Source organism: Nycticebus coucang, chromosome 14, assembly GCF_027406575.1.
Source record: "Nycticebus coucang isolate mNycCou1 chromosome 14, mNycCou1.pri, whole genome shotgun sequence".
Taxonomy (NCBI): domain Eukaryota; kingdom Metazoa; phylum Chordata; class Mammalia; order Primates; family Lorisidae; genus Nycticebus; species Nycticebus coucang.
In genome coordinates, this window is record NC_069793.1 from 8,131,980 (window position 1) to 8,148,652 (window position 16,673).

Here is a 16,673-nt window from a genome sequence, read left to right on the forward strand (position 1 = left end):
GTCGGGGACAGGGATGCCCCTGCCGGGGCCCACCCGTACCCCAGCGCTGTCACGTTCCAGCCGCCTGACTCAGGCCCAGCGGGGCGGGGAGCCGGGAGGCGGCGCCGGAGCCCGACTCGGCCCCGGAGGCGGCACCAGGAAGCGCCCGCCCCGGCCAGATCCGCCATGTAACCGGCGCCGCCCGGAGCCCCAGCCGCGCGGGCCCCAGCGACCCGCCGGCCATGGGGGACGAGGACGAGGATGAGGGCTGCGCCCTGGAGCTGTGGATCACGGAAGGTGGGTGTGGGCCCTGGGGACTGCTACCGCTGTTGGGCTGGGAGAGGTCTTGGGCTAGCTGGGCTCATTCGCCCCTGTGCCCATAGCCAACCTGACCGGGCATGAGGAGAAGGTGAGCGTGGAGAACTTCGAGCTGCTCAAGGTGCTGGGAACGGGAGGTGAGGACCCTCTTCCACCAGGCACGTGTCCCAGGCCCGGTGCCCTGGGCCTTCTGCCTGCTCACCAGCCTGGGCCTGGGCCAGGCCGCTGGGAAGGCCCCCCACCCTTTCCCGTCAAAGCCTGCCTTGCCTGCCCCGCCCTGCCCAGCCAGGGTTTGCATGCCCACTTCCAGGGCACTTCATACTGACATCATTCCTCCTTGCGAGGTCCTGGGTGTGCATACAGCCCCCAGGGTTTGCCACCCTCCTTTGGGGCTTGCACCCCTCCCAGGTGATTTGCACAGCTCCTCCCCTTCTCCCTATATGAGAGCCCCTTCTCACATTTTGCAAACTCCCCAGGCCTGGTTTGCACATCCTTCTCCTGGCCAGGTGCACACCTCTGCCTGCCTTCCTTGCCTTTTCATCCTTTCCCATCCATCTGCTAGTTCACAGGTTTGCACATGCCCCACCCCCACCCCTCGTTGCAGGCCTGCTGGAGTTGCATGCTCCCTTAGCCTGGTTTGCACATCCCTCTCTGGTTGTACCCTCCCGGGTGTGCACACCTTTTCCTTAGAAGGTTCTGCCAGCATTTTGCACACTTGCTTCTCATCCCAGATTCTTCCCCCAAGTTGCACACCCTCCTGGGTTGGCTTCGCTTCACCCCCCCTAGTGTGCACCACCCTCCCACTCACAGCCCACCCCCACCCACTCGCTGCTCCCACAGCCTATGGGAAAGTGTTCCTGGTGCGGAAGGCAGGCGGGCATGACGCGGGGAAGCTGTATGCCATGAAGGTGCTGCGCAAGGCGGCGCTGGTGCAGCGTGCCAAGACGCAGGAGCACACGCGCACCGAGCGCTCGGTTCTGGAGCTGGTGCGCCAGGCGCCCTTCCTGGTCACACTGCACTATGCCTTCCAGACTGATGCCAAGCTGCACCTCATCCTTGGTGAGTACACACCACAAACTGACAGTGTGAGGGAATGGGAACAGGTGAGGCCACCCCACGGGGATGCTTCCTAACTTCCGCTGCACCCCCAGACTACGTGAGTGGCGGTGAGATGTTCACCCACCTTTACCAGCGCCAGTACTTCAAGGAGGCTGAAGTGCGCGTGTATGGGGGTGAGATTGTGCTGGCCCTGGAATACCTGCACAAGGTGGGTGAGGACCTAGTTGTAGGCTGTTGCCATGGGAACTGGGGCTGGACCTTATAAGGGTGTCCTACAGGCATGGCAGCCTTGAGTCTCTTCCTGGGCTCCCTGGTACAGGTGCTGACCTCAGTGGGGACTCAAGCTGCTCTCCCAGGCTTCTTGGCAGGAAGCACCAGCACTGCCTGGTGGGGGGTTTCTTCTTACGGGGAACTTGGGCCACATTCACACAACTTCCTCAAATGGGGACCTCATGCCTTGGCTCCCAAGGCCTCCTTAAAATGGGGCTCTTCACAGACTTTACTCTCTCCTGGACATTTGGGCTGGTCCCATGGGGCCCTCATTCCTTGCTTTATATCATAAGTGGCCTTTCTTCTCCAATGGCCCAGCTCTGCCTTGGAGACCCCTCAGCAGGCAGATGACCTTCTCCAGTGGGATCTCCTTATCTAGAGCAAGAACACAAGTTATAGGAGCTGGGAGGGTCTTCGGGGAGGAAGCCTCAGTGCCCCTCTTGTCCTACTAGCTTGGCATCATCTACCGAGACCTGAAGCTAGAGAACGTGCTGCTGGACTCGGAGGGCCACATTGTCCTCACGGACTTTGGGCTGAGCAAGGAGTTCCTGACGGAAGAGGTGAGTGGACGGTAGTCTCTGACTGTGTCCCATTCAAGCCTTCTTCCTGCCTCTTCCTGCTCCATATCTGTGTTCTGGGGGTGCAGGAATGAACAGATGCGGGAAGTCCCCACTGTTTAACTCCCTAATGTCACAAGTCCAGCAAGCCCTACTTTGATGTCTGGGGGCTGCTAGGGCGTAAGTGAGGCTTGGATGTCCAAATGGGTCCTCTTGCCCTCCCAGAAAGAGCGGACCTTCTCCTTCTGTGGCACCATTGAGTACATGGCCCCTGAAATCATCCGCAGCAAGGCGGGCCATGGCAAGGTGGGTTGGTGGGGAAGCAGGGGGTGGAACTGGCTGCGGGGGGAGTAAGGAAGGCCACAGGCCCTCACAGTCTCCCCACTCCCTGGTAGGCTGTGGACTGGTGGAGCTTGGGCATCCTGCTCTTTGAGCTACTGACGGGAGCCTCACCCTTCACACTGGAGGGTGAGAGGAACACGCAGGCCGAGGTGTCCCGGTGAGTAGGGATGGAGGTAAAGGGCGGCTGAGGGGCTGCAGAGCCTGCCTGGGCAGGGCTGTGGGGAGGACTCGCTGCCCCTGACGCCCCCCCCAATCCTCCCAGACGGATCCTGAAGTGCTCCCCTCCCTTCCCCCCACGGATCGGGCCCGTGGCGCAGGACCTGCTGCAGCGGCTGCTTTGCAAGGAGCCCAAGAAGCGATTAGGTGCGGGGCCCCAAGGGGCACAAGAAGTCAAGAACCACCCCTTCTTCCAGGTGAGGCTCCTGACTCTGGGGCCCCCACACCTCTAAGCCAGACTGCTGCTCTGGGTTGGGGGACACTGGAGGGAGGGTCTGAGCCTGGCCAATTTCACTTTATCTGGAAAATACCTCAGATAAAGAAAGCAAGTGTGTGTAAGTCAGGTCTTATTTTCATGTCATCCCATTGAAACCTTTCCCAAAGGAAAGAATTCTAGGTTCATCAGTTGTCAGACCTGGCAGGGACTTGAGAACAGATTGGTCAGTCCTTTTGTTAGACCCAGAAAAGGCAGGTAACCTGCCCCTGATGGCACAGTAAATGGTGCATTGCTGGGAGCAGACCTCAGCTTTAAATAGGTCTCCTGTTGGCTCATATTACCCTGTTTCCCCCAAAATAAGACAGTGTCTTATTTTAAGGTGTGCTCCCAAAGATGCACTAGGTCTTATTTTCAGGGGACGGTCTTAGCTTTCCTGTAAGTAGGTCTTATTTTCGGAGGATGTCTTATTTTCAGGGAAACAGGGTAGTACTAAACAATCATGCTTATGGCCCTCAGCTTCTACCTAGGCATTCTGTTTGTTGTCCCTGTACAGTCTGTGTGCTTGTAATTCAGAGGGATGATTGATGAGCCCACATGGATTTTTGCTCACTTGTTAAGAGCACACACATGTTAGAGTACAGCACAGGGTGGATTCTGCCTTGTATGTGGCCAGCAGCAGTGCCTAGCAGGGCTCTGTGACAATGGCTACCTCCTTTGCTCACATTATTTCACATGGCCCTCAGAACCACCCTGATTATCCCCATCTTTACAGTTGCAGAAGCTGATGGTCTGAACATTCATTTGCCCAATGTCACTAGGAAGTGATGGAGCTCAGATTCAGACTCTTTATTACTACTTTCTTCTGTTTACACTTGAGAAGCAGATTTGCCACTTGCCTGACATCCTAACATAAGTGCCCATTTATGAGCTAGGTACACTGTTACCCGTGCTGTGAGTGCCATCTCCTTGAATCTTCCTACAAGTACCAACCTGGAAGGACCTTCCTGAGATGCCTTCTCAGACAGGAATCTAGGTGTCTGAGGTGAAGATATCCCTGTCAGGAGTGTGGTGGGAGGAGGGGGGAGGGAAAAGTGGCAAGCAATGTGATTTTCCTTCAGCAAGCCCACCCTCAGCTCATGCTGAGTGCTATGCTGGGTGCTGGAGGGGTTGACCACTCATACTAGAGAGCCCTCAAAGTCTTTAAGGCCTGATGCTTGGAAAGGGTGCTCCCTCCCTTCTGCCTTCTTTTGGACAGCCTCTTTGGTGATAGCAGTGCTGAGGTCTCTAGTGGCAGGACTGGAGACTTCAAGCTCAAGTTAGTCATCTTGACTGCAAGGGAAAAAGCCCAACTGAAAATAGTGGTACCACTGGATTAGAGGTTGGCTGATAGCAACAGAGATCAGAATGAACAGTGACCTAAACAAGATAGAGGTTTACTTGCCAGAGCTGCTGTGGTATTGTCATGGTGTCACGCTGTCACCAGGAATTCAATTTTTTTTTTTAAGTATAATTTCCATTTTATTTTTTTTCCCAAAGGATAGTTATTCTTCAGTCCTTAAGAACTCAACTCCTTACATGGGTTTTGGTGGAGGTCTTCGGGCAACACCCGCAGGTCTAAATCTGGGTGGAGGTGTTTGGTCCTGGCGGCTTCTCGAGAACGGTTCCTGACTACCTTGCTGTGAACGGCACAACTCACGCAGTAATGTAGCTTCACATAGAGCTTGGGAAGCACATAAGCGTTGAAGACACTCGCTTCAGAGATATCCCTCGCAGCCGCGGCCTCCACTATGTTCCGAATGACGAACTTCTTTATAGCTTTGTCTTTGGGAACACAACAGGTGCAGTTCGTGCAGCGAATAGGTTGCACATGGCCACGAATAGGTTGCACATGGCCACAACCCTTTTTGGCACGACCGTTGTTCCTTCTTTTCTTTGTCATCTTTGAAGCAAGGACACGAAAGAGCCAATTTTTTTTTTTTTTTTAAATATTCCTTCATTCTTAGCACATAGCCTCTATTCCCCATGGTTGCTTCATGCTCCAAAGTGGCTGCTGGAGCTCTTGCCATCTAGTCTGCTCCCTAGGTAGGAAGCAGGAGGAAGAAGAAGGGCAAAATGGGCACTTGCCAACTATCTACCTTCCTCTTAAAGATCTTCTCCTGGAACCCTGCCTGACAGTTTTTGCTTACAAATTATTGGTAACTTCTAACTATAAGGAAGTTTGTAATATATTCTTTTAATTGTGTATATTGGTTCCTACAATAAAATTTGGGACATTGGTACTAAGTAAGACAGGGAGAATAGATATTAGGTAGGCAATTAACAGGTTATACCACTTTAATGTTTATTAGCTTAAACGTAAAAGGGCATTATTTTAACTGCCATAAGTGAAAAGTCCAAGGAATAGTGGTTGGACTTCAGGCAGGGCTGCATCTGGGTGTTGAAACTGTCTCTTGGTCCTGCTTTTCTGTGTGCAGATGTCATTAGACCCCAAGAGGGTCCCTGGCCAGGTACGCATGCCTGTAATCCTACCACACTGGGAGGCCAGGGCGGATGGATTGCCTGAGCTTACAAGTTTGAGACCAGCCTGAGCAAGAGTGAGACCCATCTCTAAAAATAGCCAGGAGTTGTGGTGGGTGTCCGTAGTCCCAGCTACTTGGGAGGCTGAGACGTAAGGATTGCTTGAGCCCAAGAATTTGAGGTTGCTGTGAGCTATGACAGTACAGCACTCTACTAAGGGTGACAAAGTGAGATTCTGTCTCAAAAAAAAAAGGGGGGGGGCCTTCCTGGCAGATCTAGATCCACATTCTCTCAGATTTAAGTCCTACTAGGAGAAAGATTTTTTTTTTTTTCACACCAATTCTATTAAAAGTTCCAGAACTGGCTAATTGTGGTGGAATGAGGTTCTCCAAGGGGAACAGGGTTTCTGATAACAGAAGGTGGCAAATGGAAGCTGGGGAGGCAGGAAGAACAGCTGCCCACCCGAATGCCAGATGGGCCTCTGTTTTTTTGAAGAGCTGCCTAGTGAGAGTGGCCTGAGTGGAAAGGGGGTTCCAGTTCCTGCCCTGTGACACTTAATCTCTGATTCCTTTTCCCCAGGGTTTAGATTGGGCTGCTCTGGCTACCAGGAAGATTCCTGCCCCATTTCGGCCCCAGATACGCTCAGAGCTGGATGTGAGCAACTTTGCAGAGGAATTTACTCGGCTGGAGCCTGTCTACTCACCTCCTGGCAGTCCCCCTCCTGGGGACCCTCGAATCTTTCAGGTAAGTGAGAACTCACAGAATCCCAGATGTAGGACAGGTGGGGTGCTGTTGCTGGCCTCAGCCGTTTCCTGGTCAGCCCTCAGCATCTCTCCCAGAATTCTGTAGGGTATCTGGTATGGGCTGTTATCAACCACCAGGGAAGGATATATGTTTGGTGATCCATGGTTTATATTTAAACTTTGTGTTAATTTCCCTTTATTCATTATTTTTTTTATTTGAAAATATTGTTTTAAATTATTTACTTGTTTAAGTGGACATCTAGGAAGAGATGCCATGTTTATACTATGGCTTTGCATGCCCTTAGCATAGTACAGCAAAGTCCTAGAGGCATAGGTCCCCTCCATCCAATTTTAGAAGCTTAGGCCTATTAGACAATCCACACTCCTTTGCTCAGCATTCGAGGTCCCACATAATGTGGTCCTTACTCTGCGTCTTAGCCTTAGTGCTGTTTTTTTACTTGATGCTCTGGAAAGCGGTTCTGAACTGTTCAGAGGTTCCAGAACACACCTCTGTGTCTTTGCACACACTGTTCTCCCCTTCCCTACAGTAACCCCCCTGGCAAGCTCCCACTCATCTTTTAGGCCTCCTTGTCCACAGAGGGTAATCCAGCCCTCCGAATTACCTTTCTCTTGTGTATTAGTCCTCTGTAAACAGCATGTCTTCTGAACAGTTTGTCATGTTGTATTCTGAGGCTGCCTCCTGTGGTCTAGAAGACCCCAGGGGTGGAACTGTATGTTTAACTCCTGTGTTCCCAGGCCCAGTGTGGGGGTCTGACTGGTAGGACAGGGTATATAAATATTAAAGGAGAACAGACTAATATCAAGTATGGATGGATCAGTCCTCTCTGTGAAGCTCTTAGAATTGCCAGGTATGTCTGGGCATGGTGGCTCACACCTGTAATCCCAGCACTTTGGGAGGCCAGGAGTTGGAGACCACATGGGCAACATAGGGAGATCTCCATGCCCACAAAAAGTTGCTGAGGTGGGTGGACTGCCTGAGCTCACAGGTTTGAGGCTAGCTTGAACCAGAGCAAGACACCGTCTCTAAAAAACTAGCCTGGCATTGTGGCGGGCGCCTGTAGTCTCAGCTACTCAGGAGGCTGAGGCAAGAGAATCGCTTGAGCCCAAGAGCCTGAGGTTGCGGTGAGCTGTGATGCCACAGTATTCTACCGAGGGCGACAACGTGAGACTCTGTTTCAAAAAGAAAAAAAGAACCCAAATTGACAACTCTGTGCTTAAAAATCCCTCCTTCCATTGTCTCACAGAAGACATGCTGTTCACAGAGGGCTAATGAGGAAGTTCTTTCTTCTGACTAGGTGTTTACTTCCATTCATTCATTCAGTGATTCAAAAATGTGTACTGAGTGCCTACAATGTACTTGGCACTGATCTAGGCATTAAGGACATCTCAATGAACCTAACAGACAAAAATCCCACCTACATGGAGCTTGCATTCTAGGGCACAGAAGGGCTACACTTTTTTTTTTTGAGGCAGAGTCTCACTGTGTCGCCCTCAGTAGAGTGCTGTGGCATCACAGCTTACAGCAACCTCAAACTCTTGGGTTTAAGTGATTCTCTTGCCTCAGCCTCCCAAGTAGCTGGGACACAGGCACCCACCACAGTGCCTGGCTATTTTGTTGTTGTTGTCATTGTTTGGCAGGCCTGGGCCAGGTCTTGAACCCGCCAGTCCTGGTGTATGCGGCCAGTGTCCTAGCCACTGAACTACAGGTGCTGAGCCAGAAAGGCTACACTTTTAAAAGAAAATGACACACAGTTAAAATCACCCTTGAAAGCCCCTTACCTGGATCTTTAGGAAAAGCAAATAATTAACTTTGGTTTCTCTGCATTTCCTGGTAGCCCTCCTTGCAGAGGAAGACAAAGTCTGGTTTGAAAGGGAGGAATAAAGTTTTTTAGAGCTGAATTCTCATAAACTTAACACGAAGTCAGGAACAGTCCTGCATTAGGCCCATCATTTTCTGGGCCTTGGCACCCGGTGGGGAGGAAATAAGTGTCACTGTGATGAGAAAGGTGGGGTCACAGGCTGGCGGAGGTGGGGAGGCAACGACATGGCCCCAGGTGATTATAAGACAAGGCGGAGGTGGGGTGCAGTGGCTCACGCCTGTAATCCTAGTACTCTGGGAAGCTGGGGCAGGAGGATCGCCTGAGCCCAGGAGTTTGAGGTTTCAGTGAGCTATGATCATGCCACTGCACTCTACCCAGGGTGACAGAGCAAGACTGTCTCAAAACAAACAAACTGAAGATGGAATAAAATGTGTGCACACATCCTGTGCACCAGGATGCGACAGGAACACCCCCACCGCCCCCTTGTTGAGGGGTTTTGCCCTGCCCCTCCCCCACCCCCCGTCTGGGCCTTTCAGGGACTCCTCAGCTATACCCCCAGCCCCCATGCCCAGCCACCCCTGACTCCCGTCCTGCGCAGGGATACTCCTTTGTGGCGCCGTCCATCCTATTTGATCACAACAATGCGGTGATGACTGATGTTCTGGAAGCGCCTGGCACTGGAGACCGGCCGGGTCGGGCAGCCGTGGCCAGGAGTGCCATGATGCAGGTGGGCTGGCCCAGGTGGAGGGAAACTGGTGTTTGGGGGGTGGTTTATTCCGGGACTCTGAGCCTGGATCAGCCGGTGCCAGCGGTGTGATCTCGCGAGGTGCAGAGGTGGGGCGTGGCTCGGCCGGGCTCCCGGGTGGGACTTATGACTCTCAACATTGGTCTTTGCCTCCAAGGACTCGCCCTTCTTCCAGCAGTACGAGCTGGACCTGCGGGAGCCTGCGCTGGGCCAGGGCAGCTTCTCCGTGTGTCGCCGCTGCCGTCAGCGCCAAAGCGGCCAGGAGTTCGCTGTGAAGATCCTCAGTCGCAGGTGGGCAGTCTCGGCGATGGGGGGCATGGGGGCTGAGCGGGCGGGGCACAGCAGAGCGGCATGGGGCAGAGCCGGAGGGCGGCCATCCTAACCCTGCCTGCTCTACCCGCCCCCCACCCCCGCCCCAGGCTGGAGGCGAACACGCAGCGCGAAGTGGCAGCCCTGCGCTTGTGCCAGTCACACCCCAACGTAGTGAATTTGCACGAGGTGCACCAGGACCAGGTGATGCCTTCCTAACCGGGTTGGAGCGCAGGGACGCCTGAAGCGTCTGTTGGAGGGTGGGGGAGGTGGGCAGAGAAGCGCGGTTGGAGGCGGGACCTGCGGACAGTGGCCGGGGGCCGGAAAGGACCAGACAGACCTCGGAGGTGGGATTTCAGGGAAGTAGGACGCGAGGACCGAAAGGCGGAGCTGAGGAGCAGAGGATGGCCGAGGAAACGGAATTTGAGGAGGGCGTTCATGGGGTAGGGCTTCTGGGGGCGGAGTTTTATGGTGGCCCTAAAGGAGAGGGGTCTGGAAGGCTGTGGGGTAGATCCTGAGACTCCGAAGTGGCGACTGAGGTGATTTTTAGGGTGGTTGAGGCCGGCTGGTGGGTAGCCCGGTTCCACGGGTGATGACAGCGGCCCGCTGCTCTCTGCACAGCTGCACACATACCTAGTCTTGGAGCTGCTGCGGGGCGGGGAGCTGCTGGAGCACATCCGCAAGAAGCGGCACTTCAGCGAGTCGGAAGCCAGCCAGATCCTGCGTAGCCTCGTGTCGGCCGTGAGCTTCATGCACGAGGAGGCGGGCGTTGTGCACCGCGACCTCAAGCCAGAGGTGGGTGCAGGGGCAGGCCAGGGCTGCAGCGCGGGGTGGGGGGAAGTCCCGTGCCTGACCGCAGCCCCGCCGCCCTCTCAGAACATCTTGTACGCCGACGACACGCCCGGGGCCCCGGTGAAGATCATTGACTTTGGTTTCGCGCGGCTGCGGCCCCAGAGTCCAGGGAGGCCCATGCAGACACCCTGCTTCACGCTGCAGTACGCGGCCCCCGAGCTGCTGGCGCAGCAGGGCTACGACGAGTCCTGCGACCTCTGGAGCCTGGGCGTCATTCTGGTATGGGACCTGGTCCTCGAGGAGGGTTCAGGGTCACCCGGGTCTGGGGGCAGAGGTCTTCCTGATGCAGTGAAGACCGAGGCGGGAGACAGGGTCATCTTGGCTGGATCAGGGGCCATCCTGATACAGAGACAGGGTTCCTCTAGTGCTGGGGTCTGGGCATCCGGGCCTGCTCATCAACGTGGGTCCCAGGAGTTACCCTGGAGGAAGGGGCGAATGGTTCTGTGGGTGCGCTGAGGAGTCAGGCTCCTTCTAGCTTGGGACAGTCTCATTCTTCCCCTCCTCCTCCACCCTGTTCTTAGTACATGATGCTGTCGGGGCAAGTCCCCTTCCAGGGGGCCTCAGGCCAGGGCGGGCAGAGCCAAGCGGCCGAGATCATGTGCAAGATCCGCGAGGGGCGCTTCTCCCTTGACGGGGAGGCCTGGCAGGGTGTGTCAGAGGAAGCCAAGGAGCTGGTCCGAGGTGCGGAGTTGGAGGTCGCAGATTATGGGTGGGACGGGGATGGTCTCTGAGTCCGTTGACCTGTCTGGGAGATGGGAAGGGAGGAGAGTGGGGAGATTAGGCTTGCACTGGGGCGCAGCCTCCACGACTTCGCACTCTCTGGTCCCACCCCCAGGGCTCCTGACTGTGGACCCTGCAAAGCGGCTGAAACTCGAGGGGCTGCGGGGCAGCTCATGGCTGCAGGACGGCAGCGCGCGCTCCTCGCCCCCACTCCGGACCCCAGATGTGCTCGAATCTTCCGGGCCCGCAGTGCGTTCTGGACTGAACGCCACTTTCATGGTAAGGGGCGGGGCCCGCAGGGGGGCGGAGCCTCAAGAGGCCAAGTGAGTCTGGCCTCTGGTCTGTCCGGACCCTGACCGGGTGGGAGGCTGGATGCCAAGGACCTGTTGGTCTTGACCCAGAGGGGTGGGGTGGGGTCTCCACGGTGTGGAAATGGGAGCCGAAGCTAGGATCTGGTAGATACACGCCGGGGTAAGGAGGACTCACCCACTCCTTTCCCAGGCATTCAACCGGGGCAAGCGCGAGGGCTTCTTCCTGAAGAGCGTGGAGAATGCGCCCCTGGCCAAGCGGCGGAAGCAGAAGCTGCGGAGTGCCACGGCCTCCCGTCGCGGCTCACCAGTGCCCACCACCAAGGGGCCTCCCCGCAGAGCCAACGGTCCCCTACCCAATTCCTAGCTCCTGCCACTGTGACTTCTCCTCCCCATAGGGGCTGTGTCCTGGGAGCCTGGCTCACTGCCCCAGCCCTCTGCCAGCGGCTCTGCCCTGATCCCCAGGGATTGTCTTTCCCCTCCCTCCCTACTCCCAGACAGAGCAGAAGTATTTTTATAAGCAGAGAATTTTTTTTATGTCTTACCAGATAGTTAGAGATGCAGGGAAGGAGGGGGTCTGCTGGAGAGTGGGGCGTGAAAGGCCCTCTCCTAAGCCACTGCCTCATCTGGGCAAAAGACTCCTCCCAGGGGGCTACTCCAACGGGAACAGGCCCTCTCATTTATAAGCACTGTTGCTGCAAGGGAGAAACTGGGACCCTCTCCCTATTCTCTCTTGAGGCCCTGCTCCTGGGAGGGGGCACCCATCAAGCTGTCACTTTATGGACTGTCTGTGCAATTATGTCCACCAAAGACCTGTGGGGAGGGGGGGTATTGAGGAAAAGGGCTTGGGGAACCCCCTGAAGCATTTCTGCCTCACTTTATGTCACATGCTTCTCCCCCTATTGGGGCTAAGGAAGGAAGTAGGCAACCCCCTAAAAGTGGAGGCCCCCATCCCATCCACCCCTCCCCTTTGGCATAGCTGCTCCTGGCTGGGGTTGGGGCCTTGGGGGCTTGGGCTGGGCATCTGTGGTCACTGCCTCAGCCCATCCAGGCTGTGCCTTTGATTTTAAAATAAAAGTCCACCCAGTGCTGTGTGTGGCATCTTGTGCGCTAGTTCACGGTGTGGATTTCTGGAGCAGAGGTGCTGGGCTCTGGGACCTCAGAGGCGAAGAACTGGTAGACCTTTCTGGGATAAGAAGGTCCTGTGTTCTTGGCTTTTGACATGGGCAGTAGAAGGGCCAAACTCTCATCTTGGGTGTGTATCTAGACAGCTCTGCCATGTATCACTCAGGATTCTTTTGGTTGTAAGTACGGATGCTTCTCTGTTTCTCATGGAGCTTTATCCTGGTAAGTTGAAAATGCATTTAATGCTGGTAGCACAGCAGAAAATTCCCAACTTACAATGGTTGAACTCAGATTTTTCTTTCACTGGTAGGATAATGGCCAAACTGACAGGCATTCTATAGAAACAGTAACTGTCAAAAACTATAAGGAGCTTCTTGACTTATTGATGGGGTTTTGTCCATAAACCAATCCTAAAGTTGAAAAGTAGTAAGTTGAACCCTCCTAAAGCAGGGTTGTCTATATAGAAAATGCAAGCTAAACTTGCTTAAGCAAAACACAGGATTTTTTTAGGTTCTCATAACTATGCAGTGCAGTGATATTTGGACTCAAAATACATGATCAGGACTCAGTTTCTGAGTCTACATTTTTTTTTATTTTTTGAGACAGAGCTGTCGCCCTGGGTAGAGTGCTGTGGCATCACAGCTCACAGCCACCTCCAACTCTTGGGCTCAAGTGATTCTCCTGCCTCTGCCTCCCAAGTAGCTGGGACTACAGGTGCCCACCATAAGGCCCGGCTATTTTTTTTTTTTGGTTGCAGCTGTCATTGTTTGGCGGGCCTGGGCTGGATTCGAACCCGCCAGCTCAGGTGTATGTGGCTGGCGTCTTAGCCGCTTGACTCCACATTTTTAATGTTTTCTTGGTAGGTGGTCCGGTCTGAAGGACTCTGCTTATGACCCCAAGACAGGTACAGGAGACTAAAGGAGCTACCAGGGTTACAGATGGAAATCTGGTGATAATCTTGGTTTCAGCATTCCTAAGGCAAGTCCTGAGATTGGATCTCCTGAACCAATCACTATGGCCAGGAGTGCAGTGAGTGCACTGATTGGTTTAGATCTGGATCATGGCCTCTACCTCTGGAAGTTCACTGGGTGGAGAGTAGAGGAAGGGGTGGGCCCTAGAGGAAGGTCAGCGGCTCCTGGCTTGGTCAATGAGGGAGAGAGTGAGGAGACAACCTTGTTCTTTATAGCCATCACAGGGGTCATAGTGTGGCCCCTGCTCAAAGTGTGTCTGAGACTCCTCCTGGTGTGATCCCTCCCGTGGATGATCCCACAATCTTCCATGATTGTGGCCATACAGTGTTTGCAGCCTGATGACCTTTGCTGGCCCCAGGTCCTGGGACTTTTTGCACAAATAATGAGGGTGCTCTCACAGTCCTCACCTCAGGCCCTGCCTGAACACAGCAACCTCCTCCCCCGCTCTTATAGTCTTCGACTTTTGAATCATCTGAATTTAGTATCTTTTCACAAATACATGTATAACCTAAATTTAAATTTTGGAACAAACAAAAAAGTACATAGTTAAATATCTTCTTCCACGTGCTCTGGCCCTCAGCCTCCAAGCTCCTGTTACAAGAGGCAGCCAGTAGCACTGGTTCTTATGTAGTTTTACAGTCATAATTTATGTGTAGTCAAAGATAATAATATGTATAAATAACCAAAAAGTCACATTGAGTATTCATGTTAGAAAAAAGCTCAGAAGGGCAGCGCCTGTGGCTCAGTGAGTAGGGCGCCGGCCCCATATGCCGAGGGCGGAGGGTTCAAACCCAGCCCCGGCCAAACTGCAACAAAAAAATAGCCAGGCGTTGTGGTGGGTGCCTGTAGTCCCAGCTGCTCGGGAGGCTGAGGCAAGAGAATCGCTTAAGCCCATGAGTTGGAGGTTGCTGTGAGCTGTGTAAGGCCACGGCACTCTACCGAGGGCCATAAAGTGAGACTCTGTCTCTACAAAAAAAAAAAAAAATAAATAAATAAATATATAAAAAAAAAGAAAAAAGCTCAGAAAATACAAAAAGAAAAAAAAAATTTGTGTCAATACTCTCCATAGATAACCTGTGTTAGTTAACATTTTGATGCATTTATTTCCAGATCTTTTATCTCTTTCTTTCCTTCTTTCCTTCCTTCCTTCCTTGCTTCCTTCCTTCCTTCATTCTTTCTTTTTTTCTTTCTTCTTGACAGAGTCTTGCTCTGTCACCCTGGCTAGAGTGCGTGGTGTTATCATAGCTCACAGCAACCTCAAACTTTTGAGCTCAGGTGATCCTCCTGCCTTAGCCTTCTAAGTAGCTAGGACTACAGGTATGTGCCATAACACCCAGCTAATTTTTCTATTTTTTGTCTCACTCTTTCTTAGGCTGGTCTAGAATTCTAGATCTCAAGTGATCTTCCTCCCTTGGCCTCCTGGATAGCTAGGATTATAGGCATGACTCACCATTTCCAGTCTGAGATTTTTCTTTAGTGATAAAGAGTTTTGATTGAAATAGTAAATGGCATCAGCATGCAGATAGGTTATTATTTTTTTTGAGACAGAGTCTCAATATGTTGCCCTCTGTAGAGTGCTGTGGCATCACAGCTCACAGCAACATCAAACTCTGGGGCTTAAGCGATTCTTTTGCCTCAGCCTCCCAAGTAGCTGGGATTACAGGTGCCTGCCACAATGCCCAGTTACTTTTTTGTTGCAGTTATCATTGTTGCTGGCCTGGGCTGGGTTTGAACCCACCAGCCTGGGTGTATGTGGCTGGTGCCCTACCCACTGAACTATAGGCGCCGCCCTGAAAATAGGTTATTATAGCCTGTCTAAAACTCTGAAGTAGATCGCAACTATCTTCCTATTTTTTTTTTTTTTTGTGACAGAATTTCATTATGTTGCCCTCAGTAGAGCACTGTAGTGTCACAGCTCACAGCAACCTCCAACTCTTGGGCTTAAGCGATTCTCTTGCCTCAGCCTCCCAAGGAGCTGGGACTACAGGCACCCACCACAACGCCCGGCTATTTTTTTAATTGCAGTTGTCATTGTGGTTTAGCTGGCCCAGGCCGGGTTCGAACCTGCCAGCCTCGGTGTATGTGGCCGGCACCATAACCACTGTACTATGGGCGCTGTGCCTGACTGGCTATTTTTAGAGATGAGGTCTCACTCTGGCTCAAGCTGGTCTCCAACCAGTGAGCTCAGGCCATCCATCTGCTTCGGCCTCCCAAGTGCTGGGATTATAGGCGTGGACCACTGCGCCTGGCTATTCACAATTATTTGTTGTAGCTGTGTGTGCACTGTTCCATTATATGGGCATGCTATGATTTATTGCATGGATTTGACAATTTGGGCAGTTGTCAGTTCCTTAATGTTTTACACAGTACTGCAGTGAATGTCCTTGTACCTACGACTTTGCTCACCTGTCCAAATATGTCCTTAGGACACATTTCCTGGAAGTGGAGGTCCCGGAGTCTCTGAGCCCAGGCATGCACATTCTAAAGGCTTTTGACTTGTATGATCCAACTGCTTTCAGAAAGATCTTGTCATTTTATGAGACTCACAGCAGTAGGGGCAAGAACCAAGGAGCGCTGTCTCCTTTAAAACAAAATGGTGGGTTTCACCAGCTCACTGGTGTGTCCTTGCCCTTGTTTTTTTGTTTTCTTGGCAAAGTTCCTGGAGGTTGAGCTACCCAGAGGTTGCCTCCAGAGCGGTGTGCTCCTTCCCTGTCCCATAGTCTGCCTGGGCCTGTGAGTGGAAGGGTGTGGTGGGGTATGTTGGACAGAGGTTGTGGATCTGACCTCCCTCTCTGCTGGCATGGGCTGGGGCAGAGTCTATGTAAGGGAGGTGGAGAGTGACCCCATGGATGTCACATGGAGTCTCGAGGGAGCAGGTGTGCAGGGAGGGCAGGGGGCGCCGGCAGGGACAAGCCTTGGAGCTTCATAGAGCTGTGAGCTGTGGGTGTAAACCCCAGCTCTGCCCCTCCCAGCCCTGTGATCATGCCCAGAGCCACTTGGGCCTAAACCTCTGCAGCCTCTGGACTGAAATGGGGCTACGACTGCACCCACCTTGGCTTGCCAAGGGGGTGCACAGCTGAGCCCTTGGCATACCAGATTCTTTCACAAAGGGCAGTTTACAAAAAAAGTTTTAAGAGAACCTGGGAAAATCGGGATCAGCTCAGACATACCCTGGAATGGACCCATGTCCAGGCAAGAAAGGGAGGGCATTTTCCTCCCTCCCTTGAGCTCTCCTCCCCACTCCAGGGCAGCCAGCCCTCCTTCTAGCATCAGCTGGAGCTGAGTGTTCCAGATCCTCTTCCAAATAGTAAGCACCAACCAGATCACCCTCCTCCCCATGGGGTGTGCATTCAGCTCCTACCTGGCTTGGTGTCAGTTGCTGCCTGGGAGCAGAGAAGATGGGGGTGGGGACACTGTGCCTGTGGGTACAGGAAGGCATGTGCATGTGAGTAAATGTGAATGTGAGGTTGGGTGGTGTATGAGCATGTGTGTCTACACGAATGTGCAAAGATGTGTGATTGACTAAGGATATTAGCAGGCATGTGAATGTATGTGAACACATGGGTGTGCATGAGCATGAGAAT

General features: G+C 53.2%; 1 protein-coding gene and 1 pseudogene across 4 annotated transcripts; one reads left to right on the plus strand and one right to left on the minus strand.

The window, feature by feature from the left end:
* The first annotated feature begins 159 nt into the window (after nucleotides 1–159).
* RPS6KA4 (ribosomal protein S6 kinase A4) lies at nucleotides 160–12,094 on the plus strand. Of its 4 annotated transcripts, none has more exons than XM_053559871.1 (17): nucleotides 160–276; nucleotides 363–434; nucleotides 1,138–1,356; nucleotides 1,449–1,564; nucleotides 2,079–2,186; nucleotides 2,409–2,489; nucleotides 2,579–2,682; nucleotides 2,788–2,938; nucleotides 6,055–6,219; nucleotides 8,658–8,786; nucleotides 8,962–9,095; nucleotides 9,224–9,317; nucleotides 9,735–9,908; nucleotides 9,990–10,184; nucleotides 10,487–10,646; nucleotides 10,801–10,964; nucleotides 11,187–12,094. In XM_053559871.1, the coding sequence occupies exons 1-17, from the start codon at nucleotides 222–224 to the stop codon at nucleotides 11,358–11,360; spliced, it is 2,295 nt and encodes a 764-aa protein (XP_053415846.1). In that variant the 5' UTR covers nucleotides 160–221; the 3' UTR covers nucleotides 11,361–12,094. The 4 variants fall into 4 exon arrangements, with proteins under 4 accessions (XP_053415846.1, XP_053415847.1, XP_053415848.1 ...); XM_053559872.1 differs by having other exon boundaries at nucleotides 8,980–9,095; XM_053559873.1 differs by having other exon boundaries at nucleotides 8,983–9,095.
* Nucleotides 4,450–6,046, minus strand: LOC128564375 (40S ribosomal protein S26-like; annotated as a pseudogene).
* Nucleotides 12,095–16,673: the final 4,579 nt, after the last annotated feature.

Excerpts from the sequence above, each read along its gene's own strand:
- RPS6KA4 (XM_053559871.1), top strand. The coding sequence starts at position 222 with ATGGGGGACGAGGACGAGGATGAGGGCTGCGCCCTGGAGCTGTGGATC. Across the intron at positions 1,565-2,078 it reads CCCTGGAATACCTGCACAAG|CTTGGCATCATCTACCGAGA; the intron begins GTGGGTGAGGAC and ends TTGTCCTACTAG. Across the intron at positions 9,318-9,734 it reads ACGAGGTGCACCAGGACCAG|CTGCACACATACCTAGTCTT; the intron begins GTGATGCCTTCC and ends CTCTCTGCACAG.